This window comes from Sceloporus undulatus, chromosome 2, assembly GCF_019175285.1.
Source record: "Sceloporus undulatus isolate JIND9_A2432 ecotype Alabama chromosome 2, SceUnd_v1.1, whole genome shotgun sequence".
Classification (NCBI taxonomy): Eukaryota; Metazoa; Chordata; class Lepidosauria; order Squamata; family Phrynosomatidae; genus Sceloporus; species Sceloporus undulatus.
Window position 1 is genome coordinate 59,677,651 of NC_056523.1, and position 24,738 is coordinate 59,702,388.

The 24,738-nt window shown below is 39.4% G+C and overlaps 1 protein-coding gene across 2 annotated transcripts in view; it reads right to left on the reverse strand.

Annotated features, from left to right (window-relative positions):
- Positions 1–24,738, reverse strand: part of CACNA2D3 (calcium voltage-gated channel auxiliary subunit alpha2delta 3) — a 726,617-nt gene that overhangs the window by 113,963 nt on the left and 587,916 nt on the right. For both annotated transcript variants that reach the window (XM_042453686.1, XM_042453685.1), the window contains 6 exons: positions 22,275–22,320; positions 22,035–22,132; positions 19,039–19,132; positions 15,603–15,698; positions 13,777–13,898; positions 12,647–12,727 (listed from right to left, as the gene is read on the reverse strand). In XM_042453686.1, coding sequence (XP_042309620.1) covers positions 12,647–12,727; positions 13,777–13,898; positions 15,603–15,698; positions 19,039–19,132; positions 22,035–22,132; positions 22,275–22,320 — 537 coding nt within the window. The remainder of the gene's footprint in view (positions 1–12,646; positions 12,728–13,776; positions 13,899–15,602; positions 15,699–19,038; positions 19,133–22,034; positions 22,133–22,274; positions 22,321–24,738) is intronic.

Below are 24,738 nucleotides of genomic sequence, written 5' to 3' on the forward strand. Positions count from 1 at the left end.
AAAATCCATAGTTTTGGTCCTCAAACCTGCCCTCAACTTATACATGAGGCCGACTTATAGTTGAGTATATACAGTACTCCATAGGGCTGGTGAATAAAATCATGAGCCTGGGCATCTGGAAGATGCTACAGGAAGGGCATCGTTTGACGGCCAAATTTGATTGGCCTGGCACAAAGGATGCTGGGCCATAGTTTGTGAGGGGATAGAGACAGATTTTTTATGGGTCTGCCACCCTTCATAAGCCCTCTTTGCAATTTTGTGTGGAAAATATTTTAAATTTACACTCTATGCTTAATAGAGGGAGGATGAGTGCAGTAAAAATTAGATCCCTCCAACTGTAAAAATTCATTGAAATAAAAATAATAATGTAGCTGCCATCTACATGTTATTTTACTTTAGTCTCACAAGCAATAATTAGAGCCCTGCTAAGATAAGTACTGAAAACTGTGTTGGTACAGACAGAGCTGTTTGCTATTTCTGATAAGTACTTATTTCTCACATTGTGTGGCAGCTAGTAAGTAAGATGGGAATTAGTGTGAGAGCTCAAAAAAGTTCTATGTATTCTTGGCTGAAATGTGTGGCTTTTTATCCACAGTGGTATATTTTAATATGAAGTTTATGAAGTTGCTGTTCATGACTTCTTGAAATAATATAATAAACCAAGATATAATATTGGGATCTATGCTGAAATATGATTGAAGAAAGATATTTCTTTTTATTAGTGTGCTCTAAACTGAGTTTTTCACCTGTTTGGTTCTGTACAACCCCAAATTGTCAAAATCTTTAAGGAATGCATGATGAACCAGAAACATAATTAAATTTTCAAATTTACACCACCAAAAATTCATCACCAGCTTTTCTACTGTAGGTAATGTGTTGCCGCTCTTAGTTTTTCTCTATGGACTTTAGGCAGTATCAATATAGTATTGCCTGCCTGTGGATTTAGGTTTTGTTTTGTTTTGTTTTCATGGACCAACATAGTCATCTTTTTTTGGAAAGACCAATCCGAGCAGTGATGTCCCAATAATGATGACACCAAAACTGGTGATCATTTAGCATAGAATACAAATTTCTCTAGCTCAACATGGCTGGAATATAATGATTTGTACTGGAAGCAGCACCTCTGAAACATTTCCTGATAAGAAGAAAAAAACAAGACTCTGAATAAGTGCAGATATTTGATTTTATTTTAAAATAGGTTTAGTCTGTGGAGTACTATGTCATTTCTACTTACCTAAAGCAAGATAACCTTCAATTCAAGGAGATTGTATGGTTTTAGTAGATTAATCTAGTATACTCTCATCTTTGGGGGCAGTGGGATGAAAGTCTGTGAAGACTCAGAACATGGTTAACCAAGGCGGGATACAGAATGCCCCAAAAGGGTGGTCTGTCCGCACCTTGTTTTGCTACACAAGGGAGCTGTAGTGGATAAATCGTGCTGCTCCCTTGCGCAGCAAAAAGAACCTGCAAAAAGCGGGTTCTTTCTGCAGCGCCATTATAACACCACAGTGCGCCAATGGTACACTCACGGCATCACAATGATACCGGGACGTGCGGACACTAGGTGTCCGTCACATCAAAATGGTGGCGCCCATGTGTACAGGGCACTGCCATTTTGATGCCCTCATCACGTGCTAGGGGTGGTGCGCCCTCAGCCAACCCCTAGCACATGATGAGGACGCATTTTAGGCCCGCCTAGATCAGGCCCAATTCTGGCTAGCTGAATCCTAAACCAAGAACCTAGCAACAGAAGTAAAAACATTTGTCATGGGTTCTGCTAGCTGTTATTTAAGCCTGGGAGTGGAAATCATGCAGCTCACCATATGTTGCTGGACTGCAGCTCCTATTTGCTGTGCTGGCTTGGGTTCATGGTCCATCATTTGGAGTGCCATAGGTCTCTAGTATTTAATGCCATTATACTTTGACTTATTGCAGGAATGGCCATAGTGTGGTCCATGGGCTGCACACAGCCCCTCAATTGCACATCTGGTGTCCCTCAAATCCTCCCCTACAAGTCCCCCAAAGCCCCACAGCCCATCAACTTAAAAAAACACCAGTACAAACATGTAAAAATACCACCCACTTGCATAAGCACCCCAGCCTGTACTACTCACAAATACACAATCAAAGCACTCCTGATAGATGGCCATCCAGCCTCCATTTAAAAACCTCCAAAGAAGGAGACTCTACCATTCTCTGAGGGAGTGTGTTTCATTGCCAAACAGTTCTTACTATCAGGAAGATCTTCCTAATATTTAGGAAGAATCCCTTTTCCTGTAGTTTGAATACATTGCTCCAGTCCTAGTCTCTGAAAAAACAGAAAACAAGCTTGCTCCATCCTCAATATAACTTCCTTTCACATATTTAAACAGGGCTATCATATCACCCCTTAAACTTCTCTACTCCAGGGTAAAAATACCCAGCTCCCTAAACTGCTTCTCATAGGGCATGGTTTCCAGACCTTATGCCATTTTAGTTGCCCTTCTTTGGACATGCTATAGTTTTTCAACATCCTTATTGAATTGTGATGCCCAGAACTGGACACAATATTCCATGTGAGATCTGACCAAAGTAGAATACAGAGATACTATTACTTCCTTTGATCTAGACACAATATTCCTATTCATGCAGCCTAGTATTGTATTGACTTTATTAGCTGCTGCATCACATTACTGGTTCATGTTCCACCTGTTGTCCACTAAGACTCCTAGATCCCTTTTGCATGTACTGCTTTCAAGCTAGGTGTCACCCATCCTATAATTGTGCATTTAATTTTTACTGCTCAAGTGTAGTATCCTACATTTCTCTCTGTTCAAATTCATTTTATGAGTTTTATCCCAGCTTTTTAATCTGTTAAGATCATTTTGATCCTGTCCTCTGAGTTATTGGCTACTCCTCCTAATTTGGTGCCATCTACAAATTTGATAAGCATGCCTTCTATTCCTTTATCCAAGTCATTGATAAAGATGTTGAATAGCACTGGGCCCAGGACAGAACCCTATGGCACCTAACTAGTCACTTCTCTCCAGGATGGAGAGGAGCCATTGCTGAGGTTCAGTCAATGAACCAATTAAAAACCCACTAAGAGTCACATTATCTAACCCACATTTTACTAGCTTTTTTGCAAGGGTATCGTACAGGACCTTGCCAAAACCTTACTGAAATCTTTGATAAATTCTACTTCTTGTCACTACTTTGAGAGGGAATGGAGAGGGAAATAGAGGCATTTCAGTTTGATGTTTGGGGAATGCACCTCACAGGGTTCTGGGAAGGCAAAACTAGTTCCTGTGGATACAGTTCCTCCCTTATAATAGACAAGAAAATATTTCTTCACTAGTATCTGAGAAAGGGTATAAGGATCTTATATCTGAGAAACGGTATTAGGATCTTCTGACCATTTTCTAAGCTTCTAACTGATGCCCATGAACCTCAGGTTGGAGGCAACTTGTTAGGAAACTTCACTGTGTAAATAGCCCAGATTGGTTGTATAATGGAGAAGGAAGGTCCCAGACAGTGTTGAAGATAGCTGTGCTCAACCCAAGGGGGGCATTTCTCTCTCCCAGGTCAGCTGACCAGCATAACAGCCTAGCTATGCATTTAATAATATATCATTGCATTTGGTTCCTTCCATTAAGTTGCAGAACTACTTGCATGTCTGTATTGCAGTCTTTTGCATCCTGGATTTGGAGTATGGGGGGCTCGTTTTTGGATATCCCTCCTTCAGCACCCATGCACTGAGCACAACCTATATTTTCTTTCGACAGCTTTTTAAAGTCTCTGCATATTATGAAACAACATAATGAACTGTAAAACTATATACTTAATTCAACCCATGGTTATCACCAAAACCAACTATTTTCAGCAAAAATGTTTACTAACATTTACTGTCAGCAGACTTCAGGGAGCAGAGAGTATAGATCTAATCAGTTACATTAAGAAACACTTAAAGTTACCATTTTGCAACATGAGATATTTAATTCTTAGCTGTAGAAAATGTAGATGAAAGAAACCATTTGCTGTGTATTCTTTCAGAACTACAAAGTATCTTCCATAATTTCTTGCAAGTAATTTGCAACTCCATCACACATTATTTTTAGATATCTAATGTCATGCACTCCAACTGTCCTGATCTGGCAGAGAAAGTCATGATTAACCCTCTCTTGCCAAATTTTTCCAGCTGCTTTTAAAATGTCCCAATTTTACATTTCCCCTCCAAATTTTCCCCTTCATCCGCAGCTTTCTTCAGTTGCTGCAAACTGAATTCAAAATCAAAAGGCAGTTTGCACTCATTTAATTTGAGGAGAGAGAGACAAGTAGAGAATGGGGGTGGAATCTTGCCCTTCCCTGTAGACTCAGCCAAAAGCAAATTTCTACAGCCTCTCCTAGTTTATCTGTTTTTCCTCATTAATAACTTCTGCCACTTTGCCCACAGTCCTGATATTATTTAGCCACGCTTGTCCTAGTTTTTATCTGTGAAATCTTGGAGGATATACAATAAATGCCAAAATACAGATTTTCCTACAGTGATTCACTGTATCTGTAGAAACACTGACTTGGGCACCCAAAGTTAATAGCAATAGCAAAAGTTAAAACAATGACATTGTCTGAAGGAGATCATTCTATTTTATTTCCCACTGAAAAATAGTGAAAACAGCTATCTAAGGTTTGGAGCTGATAATTTAAATGTTTACACTTTGACAAAGCAGAGAGGTGTTCTAGAATTTGGTCTAGGCAATGAGGTTATTCAGACATCTTTTTTTAGCACAACGATGCAAATAATCTTACTCATGCATTCTGGTTTTGTTGTTCATGCTATGGAACCACATCTATGTGCATCTCTGTGAGTTTTGTTGCTCACACATGTTAGCACTCAAATAAAGATGGGAGTCAATGATGGAGATGTATTCGAAGCACATTCAAGACACACAAAGTTTTATGCCAGTTCATCCTGGGTCTATTTGCATCAGTTATTCACATGTCCAACAATACAAATATTTTAGAAAAACCAGGGATTATTCAGATGGTAAAAATAATCCAGGTAGAATCTAGGTTAAATCTTTGTTGTTCACATGCATTTTGAATGCATCTGATTAAGCAGGAGAGGAGGCTGGCAAAAAAACCCATTTATCTTGGGTATTTTTCCAGGTTTTTCTAAAAGATCCATATCATTGGCTGTGTAATTAACCAATGTGATTGGACCTGGGATAAACTGGGATAAAGCTCTGCGTGTCTTCAATGTGCTTTGAATAGATTCACATCATCAATTCCATCTTCATTTGAGTGCTGACATGTATGAGCAAGTGAACTCAAAGATATGTGCATAGATGCAGTTCCATAGTGTGAACTAGCCAGGAGAAAGAAGAAAGGCCCTCCAGCCCCTCTGTCATGGTCCTGGCCTTAGAGGGAGAGAAGGGCAGGCACAGCTCTATCTGGCCTAGCTGAGAGACACAAGAAGTGTCCTCCCTCCAGTCCATCTGCCATGGTCCAGGACTCAGAGGGAGAGAAGAACTGCTGGACTTGAACCTTTTGCCCATTGCCATTCCCTTCTCCTTTTGTGTCATGTCTTTTTAGATTTTAAACCTGAGGGTAGGGAATTGTCTAATTAACCATTTGTAAGTCACTCTGGCAAAAGAGCGGGGTATAAAATGTCTGAATGAATGACAAAAACTGGAATGTGCAAGTGAGATTATTCACATCATCGGGGGGGGGGGGGGGGGCCCCCCGGCAAAACAACCCCGGGGAAAAAAACAAAAACCCCTCTTCCAGGTTAAGTGGAGTTGTGGGGACTCAGCCCCCCCCCCAAAAAAAAAAATCAGATGCATTTGAAATGTGTGTGAACAATGAAGATTCAATCCAGAGTCTACCTGGATTATTTTCATCATCTATATAACCCTAATTTTGTACTTTCATATTGGAACTTTCTCCTCCTTCTCGTGCTCTGTGGCACGAGACATCTTTCTCATCTTTCCGGAGAAGGTTTTTTGAGTACATGGGTATAGGAAGGATGCATGACTGCAGATTTGGTTAGACACAGCAGGATCCAAGAGAAATAAACCTTGCTTTTGTTTTTACTGTATACAAAGCACATGCTGAAAGATGTTGTTTCTGTCATTTTGGTTTCATATGTTATATCTAAACAGACTGGTATAATATTAGTAATTCACAGATGAGATAAAATAAAGACTACAAAGATACAAAGTAGTATGTCTATAAAATGGACAGAGGGGGAAAAAAACTGTACATTTGCAGTACTAACGTAAGTGTGATGCAAAATGAATGTAAAAGGACTTGTTAAATGCAACCATTTATTAGGTCTTAATGGTATATCATCTCACTAGTACATTTAAATAGCAAATAGCAAAACACATATGACTAGCCCTTGAGAAAGAGATTCAACATCACATTGTAAGATGTAATGAACCAGACTCTCCTTCATCACCATTGAATGCACACACACACACATTTTACTTTTCTGGAACAGGAAAAAAACAGTTTCTAAATAATTCTAATTCTGGGAAGACTGAATTTTTGGATGTCAAAAAATGTGGTTGGAGATAGGTATATACAATAATATCTATCAGATTTTTAACTCCAACTACATTTTTTGCCATCCAAAAATTCAGTCTTCCCAGAATCAGAATTATTTTAAAACTTTTTCCCCCTTACAAATATACACAAATGTGTATTCAAATTCTTCAAACCCAGGTTTTTGGAGGCAATTTGACTAGAAACTTGGGTTAACTTGGGTTAAGATCCACAGTTAAATCTAAGTACTCTACTTTAATTCTTATCCAAAAAGAAAAAGAAAAAAGGATCCATTTGTTTCTCTGGGTAGAGTGATGAAAGGTGAGAGCTTAGTCCATCCTGTATGTATCTAAAACAAGGACTACTCTCTTTGCCATGGCACCAGTTCTGACCTTTTTGAATGCCTTGCCAGGAAAATGGTGGCAGTGACAGCTCTTTGGTGCTTCTCCTCAAAGGAACACTGTGAGGAATCATGCTTTGAAGAGTATGAATACACATTTGCGTGTATTTGTCAGTTTTTCTGGGTTAAAATCAGGCAAAGTTAACACATTGAAATTAAAGGCTATAATCACTGCTAATCACCTTTCTTTTCATCCCTTTATACCTGTGTGTTTTCTCAGCCCTGCCTATGCCCAGTTGCCTCCTCTACACATCACACAGCCACAATTTACTACAATCCCCTCCTCATCCATCCAGCCTTTAGTGTGAGCACAGTTTTACTTGCCAGAATTTTGTAAATTCTTTGTCATAATTTTATTTTTAGCTTCGTTCTTTGCATCCTTTCTTACATAACTCTAAGTTTTACTCTTGACTTATCCATGGATCAAATCAAAATACACAATTTTGCCTCCAAAACCTTATAAGTAAGGGTGACTTATAGTCGAGAATATATGATATACACCTAGACTTTCAACCTGTTTTTTATGGAGTCCCTCATTGAAGGGTCCCAGGCAAATTTAGCAATTATGTTGTTTGCAAGCAAAATTTCAGTTTCTTTGTACCTGGGCCACACAGTCAGGAGAACTCAAAAAGCAATTATGAGAAAATGACATTGTGGTGAAAACACCTTTCGTTCTCATGAGCCAGTTTATCTAGTAAACTATTTTGTGTTGTAAGCTTTTGCATTATAAAAAATAAGTGTTTGATGACATTCAAACTAGATGGCCAGCATGCTGTTTACAGTGAGAGGTTATCCCCACATCTGTTATATGTTATTAATGCTCAGTAGTCTCCCCTGTTCTTCAAAATGCCCTATATTCACATAGTATACAGTTATTTACATTTTCCAAAATGTTAGGCATGCATTATTTGAATGTGTTCCTTTACAGGCTGAAATTGGCATACATCTTCTTAAAAGCACATTCAAACTTTCTTTTTGTATCCTTATTTTCACAAAAGTAACTCAACAGACATTTGATCAATGTATGGTATTTCACACAATAAAACAAACATAAACTATTTTTATCACATTCATATACTAATATTCTTGGAAAAAAAATACAAGGTGGAGAAAGACAGAAGAAAACCATACCCACATTAAAAAAACTAACAAATGTACTTAAAAACAACAAAATAGCCATCCAACTACTAAATGTATTTAAAATGTCAAATTACAGATTTGTGTCTCAATGCCTTTCCTAACACTAGTGAGCGTAGAGACTAATAATTTTGCATGGCCTGCATTTCACACTTTGGGAGTGACAGGCCTCTGTAGATACTGGTATCCAAAAGATGGCTCTTTCTGCAAATCTTCATAAGTGGTCATTCTCACAATCAGTCACACAGTTCCTGAAAAAGCAAGGCACTGAGTGGTTCAGGATTTAAAAACTCACACCTTGAATTGTGCGGAGAAAACTAATGGCAAATTTGAAAGGTCTTTTACTCTCAGATGATACTGCCTTTTGCACTCATCAAAGTTTCTGTAAGCATGGCCCTACACAAGGTCACTGTAGTAATCAAGATGTGATGGGACTAAGGTATGGATAAGTTTTGCCCAAATCAAGCTAACCTGGGAAAGGTCATGCTGACAAGGCCAAATGTTACAGTGCAGCTCTCTGAAACTGATCACAATCTCTCAGTTATTTCTGAACTCTGTATCTGGACTATCATAAGAATGTGCAGTGATGCTCATTTCTTCCTTAACTCACTCACTCAGTCACTCACTCGTGTAAAGTGTCTATTTCCCAATAACAATCACTCTAAATCAGGTGAATATCTTGTCTAAAAGCTTTCAAAACAGATTATAGTAAATATAGAACATAGGCCTGAAGCAGATGGGCCAAAGGAAGAGGTTCATTGGGGGTTGATAGTGGGCTCCTCCTAGCAGCTGGTTTGCTCATGTTAGTCTCGAATATCAGTATGCAAAGGGATCTTGCAGCACCTTTGAGATTGTGTGAAAGAAAATGGAGCATGAGCTTTTGTAGACTTAGCCTACTTCCCCAGGTGCTGTAATAAATAGAACAGAACAGAATAGAATAAAGGGGCTCAACACACGAGTGGCAAAATACCGCCCCTGTTTGGCCTGGATTGTTGCTGCAGTAACCAAACAGCACAGTAATGATCTGCTCCCTCTTGGAAACAAAAAGAAGTTGCTGAAAGCAGCGTCCTGGAAAGGGTGCGATTGGTGTGCTGGCTTGCCATGACTGCGCCCCTTCCGGCCAGTGCCATTTGGGTGCTGCGCCATACTCACATAATCAAGCCCCCCCCCCATGTGGAGACTACGGCTACTGGGTATGTAAATGCCCAGCCTCATCTAGCCCAAGTTCGCCAGCAGGATGGTGCAAATTGCCCATCTGTACTGCCCCATAGTTTTGTTTGCAAGTTTCAAGACTTTCTATCTGAAGTCTCTAGATCTAGAGGCAAATGGAATGGTAAAGGTCAGTGCTCTGCAAGCATTCATATCTGGAGTTCACAAAGCCTTTTGGCCTTTTATGATTTGATTTGGAATATGCATATGACTTGGGCATCTCCATCCCCAAAAGACTGGGGAGGACTTAAATGGAATGTCTTGTAACTTAAAGAGAATGACTATTCCCTGTTCCAGGAGTAGACTGGACTGACCTTAACACTATCAAAGGCACCATTCATTCCCATGAGACTTGAAGTGATGGAATTTCACTGACTGTTTCCAATGTATTTGGTGTTCTTTATTAGGAACAGTTGCATGTATTCAATATTTATTTGTCACCTTTCCTATCCAAAACAACAGAGAAAGGGCACATATGGAAAAGCTTGGCTACAGTAGATATCTGCTGGTAGTGATTTATTACAAAGAAATAAAGGATTATTTAAATTGCAGCACTCATTACAAAATGAAAATATTATAATCATTCATATTGTTTAGAGTATTTACAGAAACAAAGTCCTAATCTGGTTGAATTACCACTGACTCTAAGTAAATATAAAAATAAAATAATAAAATAAATCCACCTCAGGCCCTGTTCCTATGCATGTTTCACATGCACAGAGTACACTGTGATTGTGTCTTAGACTGAGAAGACAAATTTAAAATGTGTGCTTATATCAGTATTCTTGTGGCCAGCTAATATTTCACTTCTACCAAAGTGCATCTTCCTTCACGAATAAGGGCAAAGTCACCCACAAATACAAGCAAGACAGTATTCTCCCCATTGTTAGTTTTGCATGGATGACTCTATGCCATGTTTGATAAATTGCCACTCTGTAGTTCAACAGTGGAGAACTACTTGCCCTCCAGAGGCATGGTGGGACAATTTCTATGCTCTTTTTAACCACTTATTATGCCACTGTAACTGGTGACATCTACAAGATAATCTCCACACCCCTAATGTACAAAAGGAAAATAATAGTAAGAAGAATCTGAATGTGAAAGTGTAGAGTATTTTAAACTAACCCGCATTCTGCTGTTTGGAAGCCAATTATTTTAGAACAGCCTTTGCTAAAATGGGTAATTTCCACATACGGTGGACTAGAGCTTCCATAATCCCTGAAACACCATAACTGAAGTGGCTTCTATAGAGAGAAGCTTGATAACATCCTGGAAAGGCAGATAAGAACCTCCAGTCATCACAGGCACCCAGGCCAGATATGTACCAAAACAAGCTGTGTGTTGTCTCCATCTCAATATACTGACCTCTCCTCATATAGCAACACTTAACAACACTGCAGATGTTGCCTTGGGGCAGCAGCAGTAAAAATTCCCAAACTGTATGGCAATTTATGCCTTTCTGATTCAGGTAAATAGGTGGGACAAAAAACTTACACATAAGTTTTACTTTGCTTTTATTTATTTATTTCACATCTTTTCATTCTCTTAAATTCCTTTCACCCCATATTGTAAGACATCTGAATTCAAGAGAGAGGAAATACTAAATTTTGCTCATAATTAGACTTATAAGAAAGGTGAACATCCCAAAAGCTCAAACCTATCACATACTACTGATGTGATCACCTTTTTGACACCTCATTAAGGTCCTTTAACTGTTTGTATCATTTGATCATCAAAGAACTCCTTGTGAATAGTTCTCAAAAGGTGGTCAGCTATGTTAGTCTGTTGTAGCAAAAGTCAACTAGGGCTGCATTCCCACTTACAAATAAATCACTTTGTGATCCAAACTGATGGATCAGTTTGGCAGCAGAGCATGGTTCACATTACATTTGCCCTGATCACATTTTCTTGCTGCAAAATAAAATAAAATAATCCACTTGTGGTTCACATGGATGAATGAATCAATTCAAAATGGACTTGCTCCAGCTGGCCAAATGGCAAATTTAAATTGATTTCAATTCATGTCTGGTTCACATTTGCGCAGAGTCAATTTATCCAAAAAGATGCGGAAAAAATCAGCATCAAAAAGACACGGGTTAAATGCATCTAGCGTGTGGACCTCCTCTCCGAATCACTTCAGTGATTCAGTTCAAGTGCAAACCATGGTCATTTAAACCAGTTCAAACCAATTTGCAATCTGGTTTAAAAGGTTGTGGGAATGAGGCCTAGGAGTCTTATGGCACCCTATAAACGTAAAGCAAAATTGGCATTACCTTCTATAGGTTCAGGCTACTTCATTAGATGTGTGGAGTTTTCACCTGAATTGGCAGATTATCATACTACACAGTATGCAATGCATAATGTGAAACCACAATGTGCAGTGTGCAACTGAAATGCACAACACTGCTGCATGCACAATTAAATTCCTGCTGCTGTTAGCAGAATAGGTCTGCTGCAATATGCCAAATAAATTACCCAAATGCACAGTGCAACATACACATGCATACACCACTAAGAGAATACCATGCTATGTTCCCATTTAAGTGTCATGGTTCCATCCTGTGGAATCTTGGGATTTTCTAGTTTGGTCAAAAGGACTAGAGCTCTCCGGCTGAGAATTCTAAGAATCCATCATTAAACTGCCAGGCCCAGGATCCCAATGGCAGTTGAAGTGGAATCACAGTGCTATAATTGTGTAGTGTGAAAAAGCCCCAGGAGAGAGAGAGAGAGAGAAAGCCATTATCTTTTCTCTCTACCTGGTAGACAGACTTGTACTGTAGATACCCTGGACTCATCTCAATCTGAGCTGACTCCAAAATAATAGTTTCTCATGTCTCAGTTTAAATAAGTTATTGAGTTACACTTTAAAAAATCATGATTGCATCATTTCACCTACTGTAAACAAGTAGTCTGGAGAAAAAGCAGTTGAGCTTTGGTGTTGCTTTCAGTAACACAGTACACAGATTTTCTTACCAGGGTCTCTCCATATATTGTTGTACATAAGCATCTAACTTCATGCACAGCTATGATGCATGAGATTGCACTCCATTAATTAAAAGGTAAAACAGGAAAACAAGACTTGATATTCCACAGCTTTGCCCACACTGATTTTGTATGTGTTGATAATTATTGTTTGGGTTATGGTAAAGCGACCCCTACTAGCTTATAAAAAGTTTCCTTTGTTCAAGGCATTCAGAATCAAGCCTTTTAAGGACCAGAGGCCTGCAGTGACCCAGACATTAGCTCATTAAATGGCACTTTATTGAACTTTCTTCCAAAACAGCCTTGAAATGAACATTTTTATAGGCAGTCTAAGGAACTTGAGAAAGCCAAGCCTGTTTACAGTATTGATGAAAAAAGAAGCAGCAATTTTACCTGCTACCACTGGAGATTTTCTGTCATCTAGCAGCTGAATGGAAGTACTTGCTGTCACCACATTGCTTTTGTTTGCTGTTTCTGAAATATTAAAAGCAATGGCTATTAAAATCATGTTGCACTATTACTTATCTTAACTGTTGTTGACATGTTCTCACAGCAGCAAAGAAAAATCACCAAATATTTTCATGACCTAGTCAGAGCAAGCATGGATATTTCAAATATCAAAGCTCATAGCTAAACAACAGCTCAGAAAAATCTGGCTTCAAGACTACAAGATGATTTTTTAATTATTGCTTTTGCTGTGTCTCCTCAAGTCATTTCTGATATATGCAACACTAAAGTGACCCTATCATGGGGTTTTCTTGGCAGTCTACAATGCAATTCAAGTCTCTTCACTCCGCTCTATTCCTCTAGTACTCTTCTGTATCTTGACCTGCTTCTGTCCAGTGTTATATGAATGAATACCTTATGACTGTTGTATCACTCAACTGATTTCTTGAAGGAAATATAAAGATTAAGATATCAGAAATAATCAAAAAAAAAAATTCCAATTAGCAGCTCTGCTATGTTCTAGGAATAAAAACCAGAAGAGACTGCTTTTAATGTGGTGAATAAATAAATATATAAATAAATAAACAAACAGCAGGAAGCAGTGGTACAATAGTGAGTAAAGTCAGACATAAAATCACCTCACAGAAGCTGTTTTTATAGAAATGAATGGAGGCTTTCCTCCAAATGCAAACATCACATTTAGGAACATATGAACATTTGGGATTGGGAGGGAGAATTTTATTGGGACTATGGCAGTAAGGAAAGGTTAAAAATATCCTGATGCTTGTAGTCTCACTGCTGATTGGCCTCTTGAATACATTAAAAACACCAAACAATCCTGTATGATAGAGTAACAACATTTATACAATTAACATTATATTGTGTTTGGCTCTAAGGTTGTGTGGTAAAAGTTATTCCAGATCTTTCTTACCAGACACCTACAAACAATTCACTAAGCATCTTGGAAAAGATAATCTCCAGGGGTCTTATAATGTATCAAATTTAGATTGACAGTGGGGTTTTTTAAAAAAGGTTTAATTTTAAAAAATAGCTGTCAGTTTCATGCAGTGACAGACCTGTACTGAATGGAATGGAGTAGACAAAGCTTCCTGGGATCTGTTCAGCAGCTCTTCTGTACCAAAGTGGGAAATGATCAGCATTAAAAATATTCTCCTTGTCTTCAGCTGTCAAGAAGTCTCTTGAAACAGAAGGAAACATAAAATGTTTGCTGGAGGGTTTTTTTTTAATAGGGGCATTGATAATCTCACTTAACAAAATCAAGGTATATTTTGAGTTCTTCTCAATCAGGTAGCCAACGACTAATATCAATTTTTGCTATTAGTTAAATCAATCAATACATTAACTGTTATTCTCTCTGTTTCCAATAACTTTCAAAGGGAGATCACACAAGATATTACCCACTTGTTGAGAAAAAAATGTAGGAAAGCTATGGTATACAATGCTGAGCTATTACTTTTCAGATTCTTCAATGACTTTGTTTCACAAGACACCATGGCCAGAAACCAAAGGACCTGGGGGAATAATATTTTTTTCTACTTGGTTGTATTGGATCTTCCTCCCCTAGAATTTATTCCAGTGAATTATTTCTGCCAGTTCTGCCATTTATTTATTTATTTGTTTATAAAAATGAATTTACCAATCTATGGGCCTGGACAGACAGGTCAAAATAAAGATGCTTTGGGTAACTTTGGAGGTATGCTATTTAAATGATGCATGCACCCTAAGAGGCCGGAAGCCATGCCAAAGCCATGCTCCAGTCCTAAGGACTAGAGCGCAGCTTTGGCACAGCTTCTGGACTTTTAAGATGTGTTTGTCATTTAAACAGCATATCTCCAAAGTGACCCGAAGCAGCTTTATTTTGGCCTGTCTGTTCAGGCCCTATATCCCCAGATCAAACATGAAAACAGGCACAATCACTGGTTGGCAATATTTCTAAAATGGGCATGGGTCTGCTTTAGTGAGTCAGACACAATATACTCCATGCATCTGTTTGAAAAACATGCTCAAAGTGAGTATTTTCTCCTTAAAAAACATACAAACAAACCATGCACACTACTGGCATGAAAAGTACTTGCAGGTGGAAAAAGGCAAAGGTTCATAGAAACAGGCTTGACTGATCTGCTCATCTCTATGTCAAACATCCATCTCCCCAGCACTTGCCCATGAATCTGTAGAGAGCAAGGAGAGAAACACATATGTGTTTTCTCCCTTTGGGGAAGTATGTTATTTAAATAAGAAAGGTTAAGTCCATAGCACTGTAGCCTTTATCCATAGTTGCTTTTGAATGAAAGCACATGGTGGCTTTTTCAACAGGAATTAATTTTAAAACTTGAGAGGTTCTGTTGATGGATTTCTTGAGGCACACCTAGTTTGGTCCTGATTTGCCCAAGTGGAAGTTTAACCAGGAGACATGCTTCTATTCTTAAGCACATGTTTGGCACTGACACTAGGACCTATAAAGAAGATTACTAACTGCTGGTCTGAGTTGGTGTAAGGCTGTTCCTTTTATCCAAGGGCATGTGAAAGAAAGTGAAACATAAATGGCCAACAGGATTTATAATCTACTGCACCATAAGAATTTCAAATTCTGAATGCAGGCATTTTTATTTTTATTTACATTTTTGGACTACAGCTCCCAGAATCCTGCAATCAGTGTAGCCAATGGTCAAGTTGGCTAGGGGAATCTGTAGTTAATCTCAGTATAAATATTATAACATAGTAAATTCTTTTAAAAATGAAAGAAATGTTTCTTGTCTTTTAATATATGGAACATGAAATAGATGTAGGTAATCACTGGAAAAGAGAAAGAGGAAATATTTCATAATTATTTGCATGCTTCTCCCCTTCGTGTGTCATATGCTTATGTATTCATACTACTTACTGATTAGTTAGTTGTTCTGGCCCCACAAACAAATTGACACGAGAAAGACCTGTACGAGTTCCAAGAAAAGCAACTTCTACTCCCTTGTCAGAATTTCTGAAAGAGAGCAAAAAGGGTAATAGAATAAGAGCATAAGAAGATCTATGCTGAATCAGACCATAGACCTGTGCAGTTCATCATTCAGTGGCCAAACAGGTACCTACAAAAAGGCTGCACAAGAATATTTTCTCTAGCATACTAGTAGTGACAGGTTTATGGTATTTCATGTGTGCTCATACCAGATGTTTGCATAAGGGCTGTGTGATATTGGAAATTTTATTTTTAATCCATTGTTTAGTTATGCCCACTATGCAATTTGCCTTTTCTATAACAGCCACTCTAACAGTGGATATTTTTCATTAATCTTCTATTACAATCCCAAGATCTCTTCCTTTAGTCACTGACAGATCAGATCCCATCACATGTGAAGTTTTGTCTCAATATTGTATCATGTCACCCTTGCTGATGCTGACTTTAATTTGCAATTTTAATGGAATTTCCCCCAATTTGGTGTGATCCTTATGGCTCTCAGAACAATCAATTTTTGTTCCATAGCTGGTGATTTTTTCATGGGAAATGGTTTTTAATGCTGCTTTATTGTTATATCAGTCACATTGAGTTTTTTAAAGACAGAAGTGGCTGAAAAAATCTTCACTAATCAATAATAAAAATAAATACCGCCCTAAATAATTTCGGATTATCACTAACACTGGATAAAAATATAATTCCAGATAATTTATGGGGGGAAAATTAAAAAGCAACAAATCAATTATTTGCTACCTTTTATTACAAAAATTGATCATTTTTTACTGACTCATCACTTTCTGCAAAGAAATTTCTGCATCTAGACCTAACATTTCTAAATAGTAAATGAGATATAGCTATTTTATCAGAAATAGTAAATATAAACTAGGGTTGCAGTTTTCATCAGTTTAAATACATGCATAAGTACATTTAAGCTTCTTACAGTATTTGCCCAGTTCATCAGAGGTTGTAAAATTAAATGGACACAAAATTCTGCAGAAAATACAGATGAACCATTTCCCTCCAGCCTGTATTACACCAATAAGGCAATGATCCTATGCATACATATTTCAGAATAAGTACCAGTAACATCCCAATATATGAACACAATTTGGCTGGAATCTTATTCCATATTTATGAGATCGTAAGCCAGACATACAATATTGTAACTTTTATGGCTACTAATGGCCTAATGTGACCCCACACCTCCCCTCCATCCAAAAGATTTCCAAGGTGCTGCAGATTGGGATGCTGGGGAAACAGATAAACTGATTAATTGAAACTGAGAGATTGCCACATTTGTACTTGTATCACAATTAAAAATAAGGCACAAGTAAAAGCATAATAAAGTATTATATTAAACGCAATGCACTGAATGCACTTTTTACATTTCCATTTTATGCAAAACAGCCTGGACACAAGACAGCAGAAGCAAATCATTTTTGAAAAACAAAAGTAGATATTGGACACATTATTGTTTGCCAGCTCCAGAACAAATCATGCTTGGAGGTGTGCCAGGTGGTAGCTTCCAGATTTCCTTATATCCTTTGAACTGGTGACTGAATCAGGAGACATGAAAGCCACAACTTCTCCTCTCCATCCCAATTTATTGCTCCCTATAACAGACAGGGGATGGAGAGTGAGGAAGGCTGGGAAAAGTCACACTCCTCTTTGATAAGGAGTTGAAAATAAAAGGAAAGTCTCTGAACTGCACCTGGGCAATTCTAATGCCAGGGCAAAGAAAATCAAACCACAGCCCGAAATCTAGAAAAAAAGCTTGCACATAGCATCCTGATAATGGCACATGCCCAGAAGTTTTCATTTAAACATGGCACAGTAGGCACTGCATCCAAAACATCCTCTCAACTGTCATGTCCTGGGAGAGGTCTCTGAAACTTTTACTTACTGGTGTGGAGTGAGGGGGGGAAGCAATTCAAACTATGAAGCTGCAGCTGCTCTGCCCCCCCTCCATCTGTTAATGCACCATACTTTCTTCTGCCCTGAGTGAAGATCACATGTTTCTCCATCATGTGAATTTCTGCCCCCCCTGCCTTTGCTTCCATCCTCATTAGTAAGAAGCAGCAGAAAGAATCACTCCAAATGGCAGAAAAGACTGGAATTGCATAGACTTGGTTGCGTTACAGACCGCCGAAAATCGGCGGCCTGTACCCACCCCTTTCCCAAGGGTATCAGGGCTTCAGCAGCTAGAACGGCAGCCACTGAGGCCCCGATCCTCCGCTTTCCAGGCTGCGGGGAAGCGGCAAAAGGCCGCTTCCCCGCAGCCTAGAAAGGGGTGTCCTTGGGGCTTCAAGCCCCAAGGACACCCCACAGCGGCAGGGAGGAGGAGAAAGGGGCCGCTTGGCTCCTTTCTCCTTTGCGTCGCTGGGCACAGCCGTGTGAAGGCTGTGCCCAGTGGCGCAAACCAGGAAGGAGCTCCGAAACGGAGCTCCTTCCTGCTGCGCGCAAAGGGCGCACTAAGCGCCCTGGCGCAGAGCGACGACGTCACATCCGTGCCACCCCGTATAGAGGCGGTGCGGTCGTGACATCGTCATGGCGGCCCCCATGTAGATGGGGTGCTGCCATTTTGTACGGACTCAGTCCGTACTAGGGTTAGGGGGGTGCGGAAACACCGCACCTTCCTAATCCTAGTACGGACTGACTCCGTACTAAAAGGCCCATTTGTAATGGGCCAGAGTTTTGTATTTGTCCTGCTTAGTGTAGGATCATGGATTATGGTTGCCAGCATACATTAGAAGAAATGGAATAGGATGCCACTACAGTACAGCAATATAGGTCATTGCTTTAATAATTTATCTCACCATAAAAGCAAGAAACTATTTCTTCAGTTCCAAACTGAATTTTTTCAGAACAGCAAAATAAATAATATATAGTACAGGAGGTTGCAGTGCAGGCAGTTATTAAATACATCAAAAATGTCCAGGAAGCTTTAATCAACACACCTTTGACATGATATTTTGGCAGGGAACTAAAAGAAATTCAGGCTATGAGCCTAGCCTAGTTCTCTAGGTAGGGGACATCCCAAATATGGTTCTAATATAGAAAAGGCCCTGTCATTAAGTGGATGTTCATTCTTCATTCAGAAGCAGCTGCTCAAGCAAGTCCTCAGATGCAGAACCAGCTGCAACAGGGCATGTACAGGTGAACACAATCTTCAGTGATGCATATTTAACTGGAATTAACACATAAATCTTGGCTAAAACAGATGAACTAGAATTCTAAAGTATGAAATTGTATTTTTTGGGTGCACCAGGCCTAAGAACAATAACTGAATGGGTATGAAATTACCTCTGTCTCCTCTATCTTGATTAAAAAGCATTGCTAAAACATCATAAATAATGTGTTGCTTACTTACTCTGATTTGTTTAGCGCAAGGCTGGTCCAATATGCTTCTATTGGTGCACTCACCACTGCATCAAATAATACTTCTTGTATCAGTTCTTTATCACCTATAAAGTTATAAGCATTACTTTTTTTAAAAAAAAATGTGTTATATTATATTAAACCTTGTTTCATAAGGAAATCTTCATGGATTTGTCAAGCAACCTTGGATGCAGTCCCAGGCCCATTAATTTTGATGATAGATCTGCTCTAAGCATGACTGAGTACAGATCCAACCCACTCCATAGGGACTCTACAGATCTCTTGTTATAAGCTAGGTGTTTTGGGGGTCACCCTGACACAAGATGGAGTTGCAAGTTAGTTAAAACTATTTGATTTTGAGATAAGTGGTTGGGAACTCTCAAAGTTAGTATATCCTCTTTGCAGGTAGAATTCTGAATTTTTAATATTTGTTATATTAAACCTTGTTTCATAAGGAAAGAGTTCTGTATGTTCCTAATATATTTAGCAGATGATATGCTTGGAAACATCATTCCAGAATACTGACCATGGCCCAGAGCATGTGCACCTCACTACATTACATACTCTAAAAGATCATGAGTACTTGATACTTTGTGGACAATGGACAGCTGCTTGTGCTAGGCTGAACTGCAGTCAATACCATTTGTTTATGTTTATTTTTTTTCAGGATTTAATCTTAATATTCTTAGCACTGTAATTTTATACAGGTCTCACTATCAGTACTGTTTTCATAAAGTCAAAAGGGAATACTACAGAAAATGCAAGGACTAAACAGGCTGGATACACAAAAAGCATCAGTTTTAGCAGCCACACATAGAATTTTGGTTGACTGATGCATGTAAGGCCTTTACCAAGAATGCATTTTATGCAGACCAGGATAAATAGAACACTTTAAGTTACATTGCTTAGCATCTGTACAGCACTGAAAAGGTTTCAGATACATTATTGTATTATAATCTTTTCAAGTTGCTTATAAAGTAGGTCAACATCATTATTCTCCATATTGCAAAAAGGAAGAACCAAGGATTTGGGGAGGGGGGGAATCTTGTCTACTCATGGTGTGGTCAAAGTATGACAACCTCATTTTAGTGATCTTGCCTCTACAGGGAGTTCAGACATTATCTATTCAATGATCCTCTTGTTTGTCTTTTTGGCAGTCCATGGTATCCTCAACATTTTTCTCAAATGAATTTATTTTCTATCCACTTTCTTCTCTGTTCAGTTCTCACATCTATACATGGTATGGCATACCATAACTTACATGATCCTAACTTTAGTGTTCAGTTTTATATCTTTACACTTTATGATCTTTTCTAGTTCTTAGGGACATCTTTACAGCACTGTAAAGTGGCTAGACTAGGTGTAGAAAAAAATATTAGACATGGCTTATTTCCTAGCTAAAAAACTGGTTTCATGACACTTGGGGAAACCATACAGGAAAAATAGCACAAAGGCATGAATGTTGCATGCTTTTTGCTTGGAATTAGCACATCCCGAAATGCCTCATGTTTTGCATGAAACCTCCCCCCAAAAGAATTCCATGAAAAAGAGCCTATTTTCCCAGAAACATACATGGGGGGGGGAGTGTGTGTGTGTGTGTGGTGTGTATGTCAGAGAAAGAGAGAAAGAATGATTTTGCACAAAAAATTGTTTCTGGAAACAATAGGACTGTGCAGATGGGCGACTAAATACCACCCATTTTTGCCCCAAGAAGGAGGCCGTGGCAACCACACATTGCAGCCTCCGGAGGGACCAATAAGAACCCACTTCTGGGTGGGTCCTTTTTGCATCCAGGAAGGGGAGACATAGGCGTGCTTGTGTGCCACAATGCCACCCCTTGTGTGCAGTGCCATGTAAATAGGGCAAGCCAACATGGTGCCCAGGCAGCATGGTGAGGGCTTGGAGTGTCCGGATGCTCAGCCCTCACCGTGCCTACAGGCCGGCACAAAGTGCCAGTCTGCAGAGCCCCAATATTTCCACAGATTTCTGGAAATAATTTTTGCACAGAAAAATACTGTTTCCAGAAATGCTCATTTGGGTGCTGTGCACCATAATGTTGTGCACCATCATGTTGTGTATGGGTACATGCCAAGATGGCGCCCGGGTGTTGTGTTGAGGGCTTGGAGCATCCGGACACTGATCCTTTACCATGCTTACAGGCTGGCACAAAGTGTCAGTCTGTAGAGCCTCAATATTTCCACAGAATACTGGAAACAATTTTTGCACAGAAAAACACTGGGCCGGTACAGATGGCCCTTTAAGATGCCATCGTCACATGCTAGGGTTGTCTCGGGGTGGTGCTTCCAGACGCCCCTCAACACTAGCATGTGATGAGGGCATCAAAAGGGTGTCACCCTGTACACATGGGCACGGTAATTGTTATGCAAGTGCCTTGCAGCATCCGCATGGTGCCACGTGGCTATTGCATAATGAGTGCACCAGTGGCGAACTTGTTACTCCACAGGGAAGCCGCATGGTTTGGCAGCTGCGGCTTTCCTGCAGAGAGAAAACAGGCGCTGGCAAGGCACCATTTTTAGACGCTCTCTACCGCACCACTGTTTCCAGAAATGCACACAGGGTTTTTTTTCCATTCAGAATTGCTGTATTTTGTTCAGTTAACATCAACTGCAAAGGAAAAATGCATACATTTTTGGAAACAGTATTTTTTGCATATGAAAATTTTGTGTCTGCCTGCAGGAAAACATTCACTAAAAAAGCTCATGTGTATTTCTGCCAGATGAAAAAAGGGACTAGGTTTCTGTAAATTCAGCAATGATGTTAAAAGCAGGGGAGGGGGGATTGTAACAGGTACAGGTTAAAGGTAAAGGAACCCTGTGCTCTTTTGTATCTGGCCACTCAACCTATCTGTAGTGTACCTGCACCAAAAGAAACTTATTTTTTTGTTCTATAGAAGGCAAATGCAGTGTTTACTTGGGGAGATGTCTGCAGTATTTATCAGAATTCAGATTTAATCAGCAACATACTCACATGGAAGCAATGGCTCTTTCCCAGTGAGGTAGTTTTTAATAGCCTTCAGTTGAGTCATTTGGCGGTGCTCAGGATGCAAGTCTGTGTTGCAATATGACCTGAGGACAGAGTGGTTAAAAATAATTGTAACAAATGTTTGCAAGCATGACTTCCTTTGTCTTTCAGTAGGAAGAACTGGGCACACCAAGCATAAACAGAAGGGGTAACACATGCCAGCTGCGTGCTTTATTGAAGGCTTACCATTCATCTGCCAAAGATACATCAGGCTGTTCCAAGTCATGCAACCCTGAAAAAAATGACAAAGGGTTATTTTCCTGGGATGTATTAGCACCAATTCAGTATCTGTGTGGAGCTCAGGATAGCCATTCTTCTTCCTTGAAAACTAAATTTTATATATATATATATATATATATATGCTGTATTTCTTCAAAAGTACAAGAACAAAGTGATGTATTGAACAATCCTAAGTATCTGAAGATCATTAAATATACAAGTTTCTATATGTTAGACCACCAGAAGGCAAATAAATGGACAGGAATGGACAAGTAAAAAGTTGAAGGAACAGAGGTGTTAAAAAAGTGATACACAAGAGGATCACAAATCTGGACTTGGATAATTGTTGACCTAGGAACATAAGAGGCAGAGGTGTGGATCCTACCACTTTTGGTTAAATCCTAAATCCACTGTAAAACCAGATTAAACTGAGGAGCTTGCTGCATGAACTTTAAAACCAATTCAAGGCTGGAGCTGGGACACAGGATGGAGGCAGAGATTATTACATGCTAATTCGCCATTTAATCGCTGGCTGCCATCAACCCCGGTCCAAGCCAGGTCGCAGCCATGCTCTAACAGCACTTTGTTGAACTCGAAAGCTTTCCGGCTTCTAAAAAGTGTTGGTGGAGCATGGCTGGGACCTGGGCTTGGGCTGATGGCAGCCAGTGATTAGGCAGCGATTTAGGATGTAATAATCCCCGCCTCCATCCCATGTCCCCGCTGCAGCCTGGGAGGCTTGAGCCAGTTTTAAAGTTCATGCAATAAGCTCCTCTAAAACTTCTGGGCATGCCTGAATTAAAGTGGAGCTGCTTTATAGTATAGAATCTTATTGCACATCTTTCTACAGTTTTATTACAGGTTTGGTGATTCAGAGAGATACAAAGACACAGATTTCCAGTTGTGCTTTAAATTGGAAGGAGGTCTCAAATAAAGTGCTGTTGGGTTCTGTCCTAGGACTGACACTCTTCCATGTTTTATCAGTGGTTTAGATGATGGGTTGGAGGGAATCCTTATCAGTTTTGCAGATGATATAAAATTGAGACACATTTGAAGAAAGGAAAAGAATTCAAAATTAGAAAATTGGGCAAAAATTAATAAAATGACATTCAGCAAAGGCAAAGTTCTGTGCCACAAAAACAAATGGACAGGTTTAGGATGGAGAACACTTTGATCAGCAGTACTAAATGTGAAAAGGACCTTGGGATTATTGTTGATCATAAATTGAACATGAGTCAGGAGTGATGTTGTGGCTAAAAAAGGCAAGTGCTCTCTTAGCCTGCATAAATAAAATACTAGTTTTCAAATCAAGGGAAATAATAGTCCCACGATATTCTGCACTGAACAGGCCTCACCTGGAGTACTGTGTTCAGTTCTGGCGCTTTATTTTAAGAAGGATATAGACAAATTATATGAGAAAGGCAACTAGGATGATACGAGGTATGGAGACCAAAACATAGGGGAGAGGTGGAAGGCGCTGGGCATGTTGAGCTTGATGAAGAGAAGACTGAGGGGTGACATGATCACACTCTTTAAATACCTCTTTAAATACCTCAAGGGCTGCCATGAAGGAAAGGGTGAAGGTCTATTAGTTTTAAATTACAGGAGGGTAGATTCTATTGAATATTAGAAGGAAATTTTTGACAATGAGAGTAGGTTGGCAGTTGAATCAGTTGCCTAGAGAGTGTTCAAAAAGAGGCTACTTGCTGGGGATGCTCTAGCTGGAGATCTTGCATTGAGAGGGGGTTAGACCTGATTGCCCATGAATAGTACCAGGATTTGGGGGGGGGGGGGGTTGAATAGTGCTTGTAGTTTTGTGATTGACAAGGTCTAGTGAATGAGCCCTCTAATTATTGTGTGGGATATTAAAGTAATGCAGAAAAGAAATATACAGTATTTTTGGTTACTAATCTGCCCTAGATGCAGGAACATTAAAAGAAATCTGATGGATTCAGGGGAGGGGGGTGGACGGATGTAGCACCAGGTGTTTGCTGTGGAAAATGCTGAGTGTTCGAGTCTTTCTCACTCTGCCATGGTACCTTCCGTATTCATTATCTACTCTGGTCCTATTCTGTCGCCAGTGACTCTGCTGCCAACTGAGCAGAAAACAAAACAAATCTACTCAAACAGTTTTCAGTTTCAATAGCTTTGTAGCCTTTGTGTATCTCCTGCAGGATTTAGATTTCATGCCTAGGAAAATCTATTTTCCAACAAATTTAAAAATAAAGAGAGAGAGTCCACTCCCACCTGTTGATACTTCTTCTACAAAACCACTACCTCTCACCCTTCTAATTTTTACAGGTTTCTTAACTAGGCCCACCTCTGTGCCAATTTTCATAACAATAGCTCACAATGAAAACCCTGAGGATAGATGCAGTCTCCTTCTCGTTCTTCTTCAGCTCACCACCTGCAAAAGCTGCTCTTCCTCTGTACT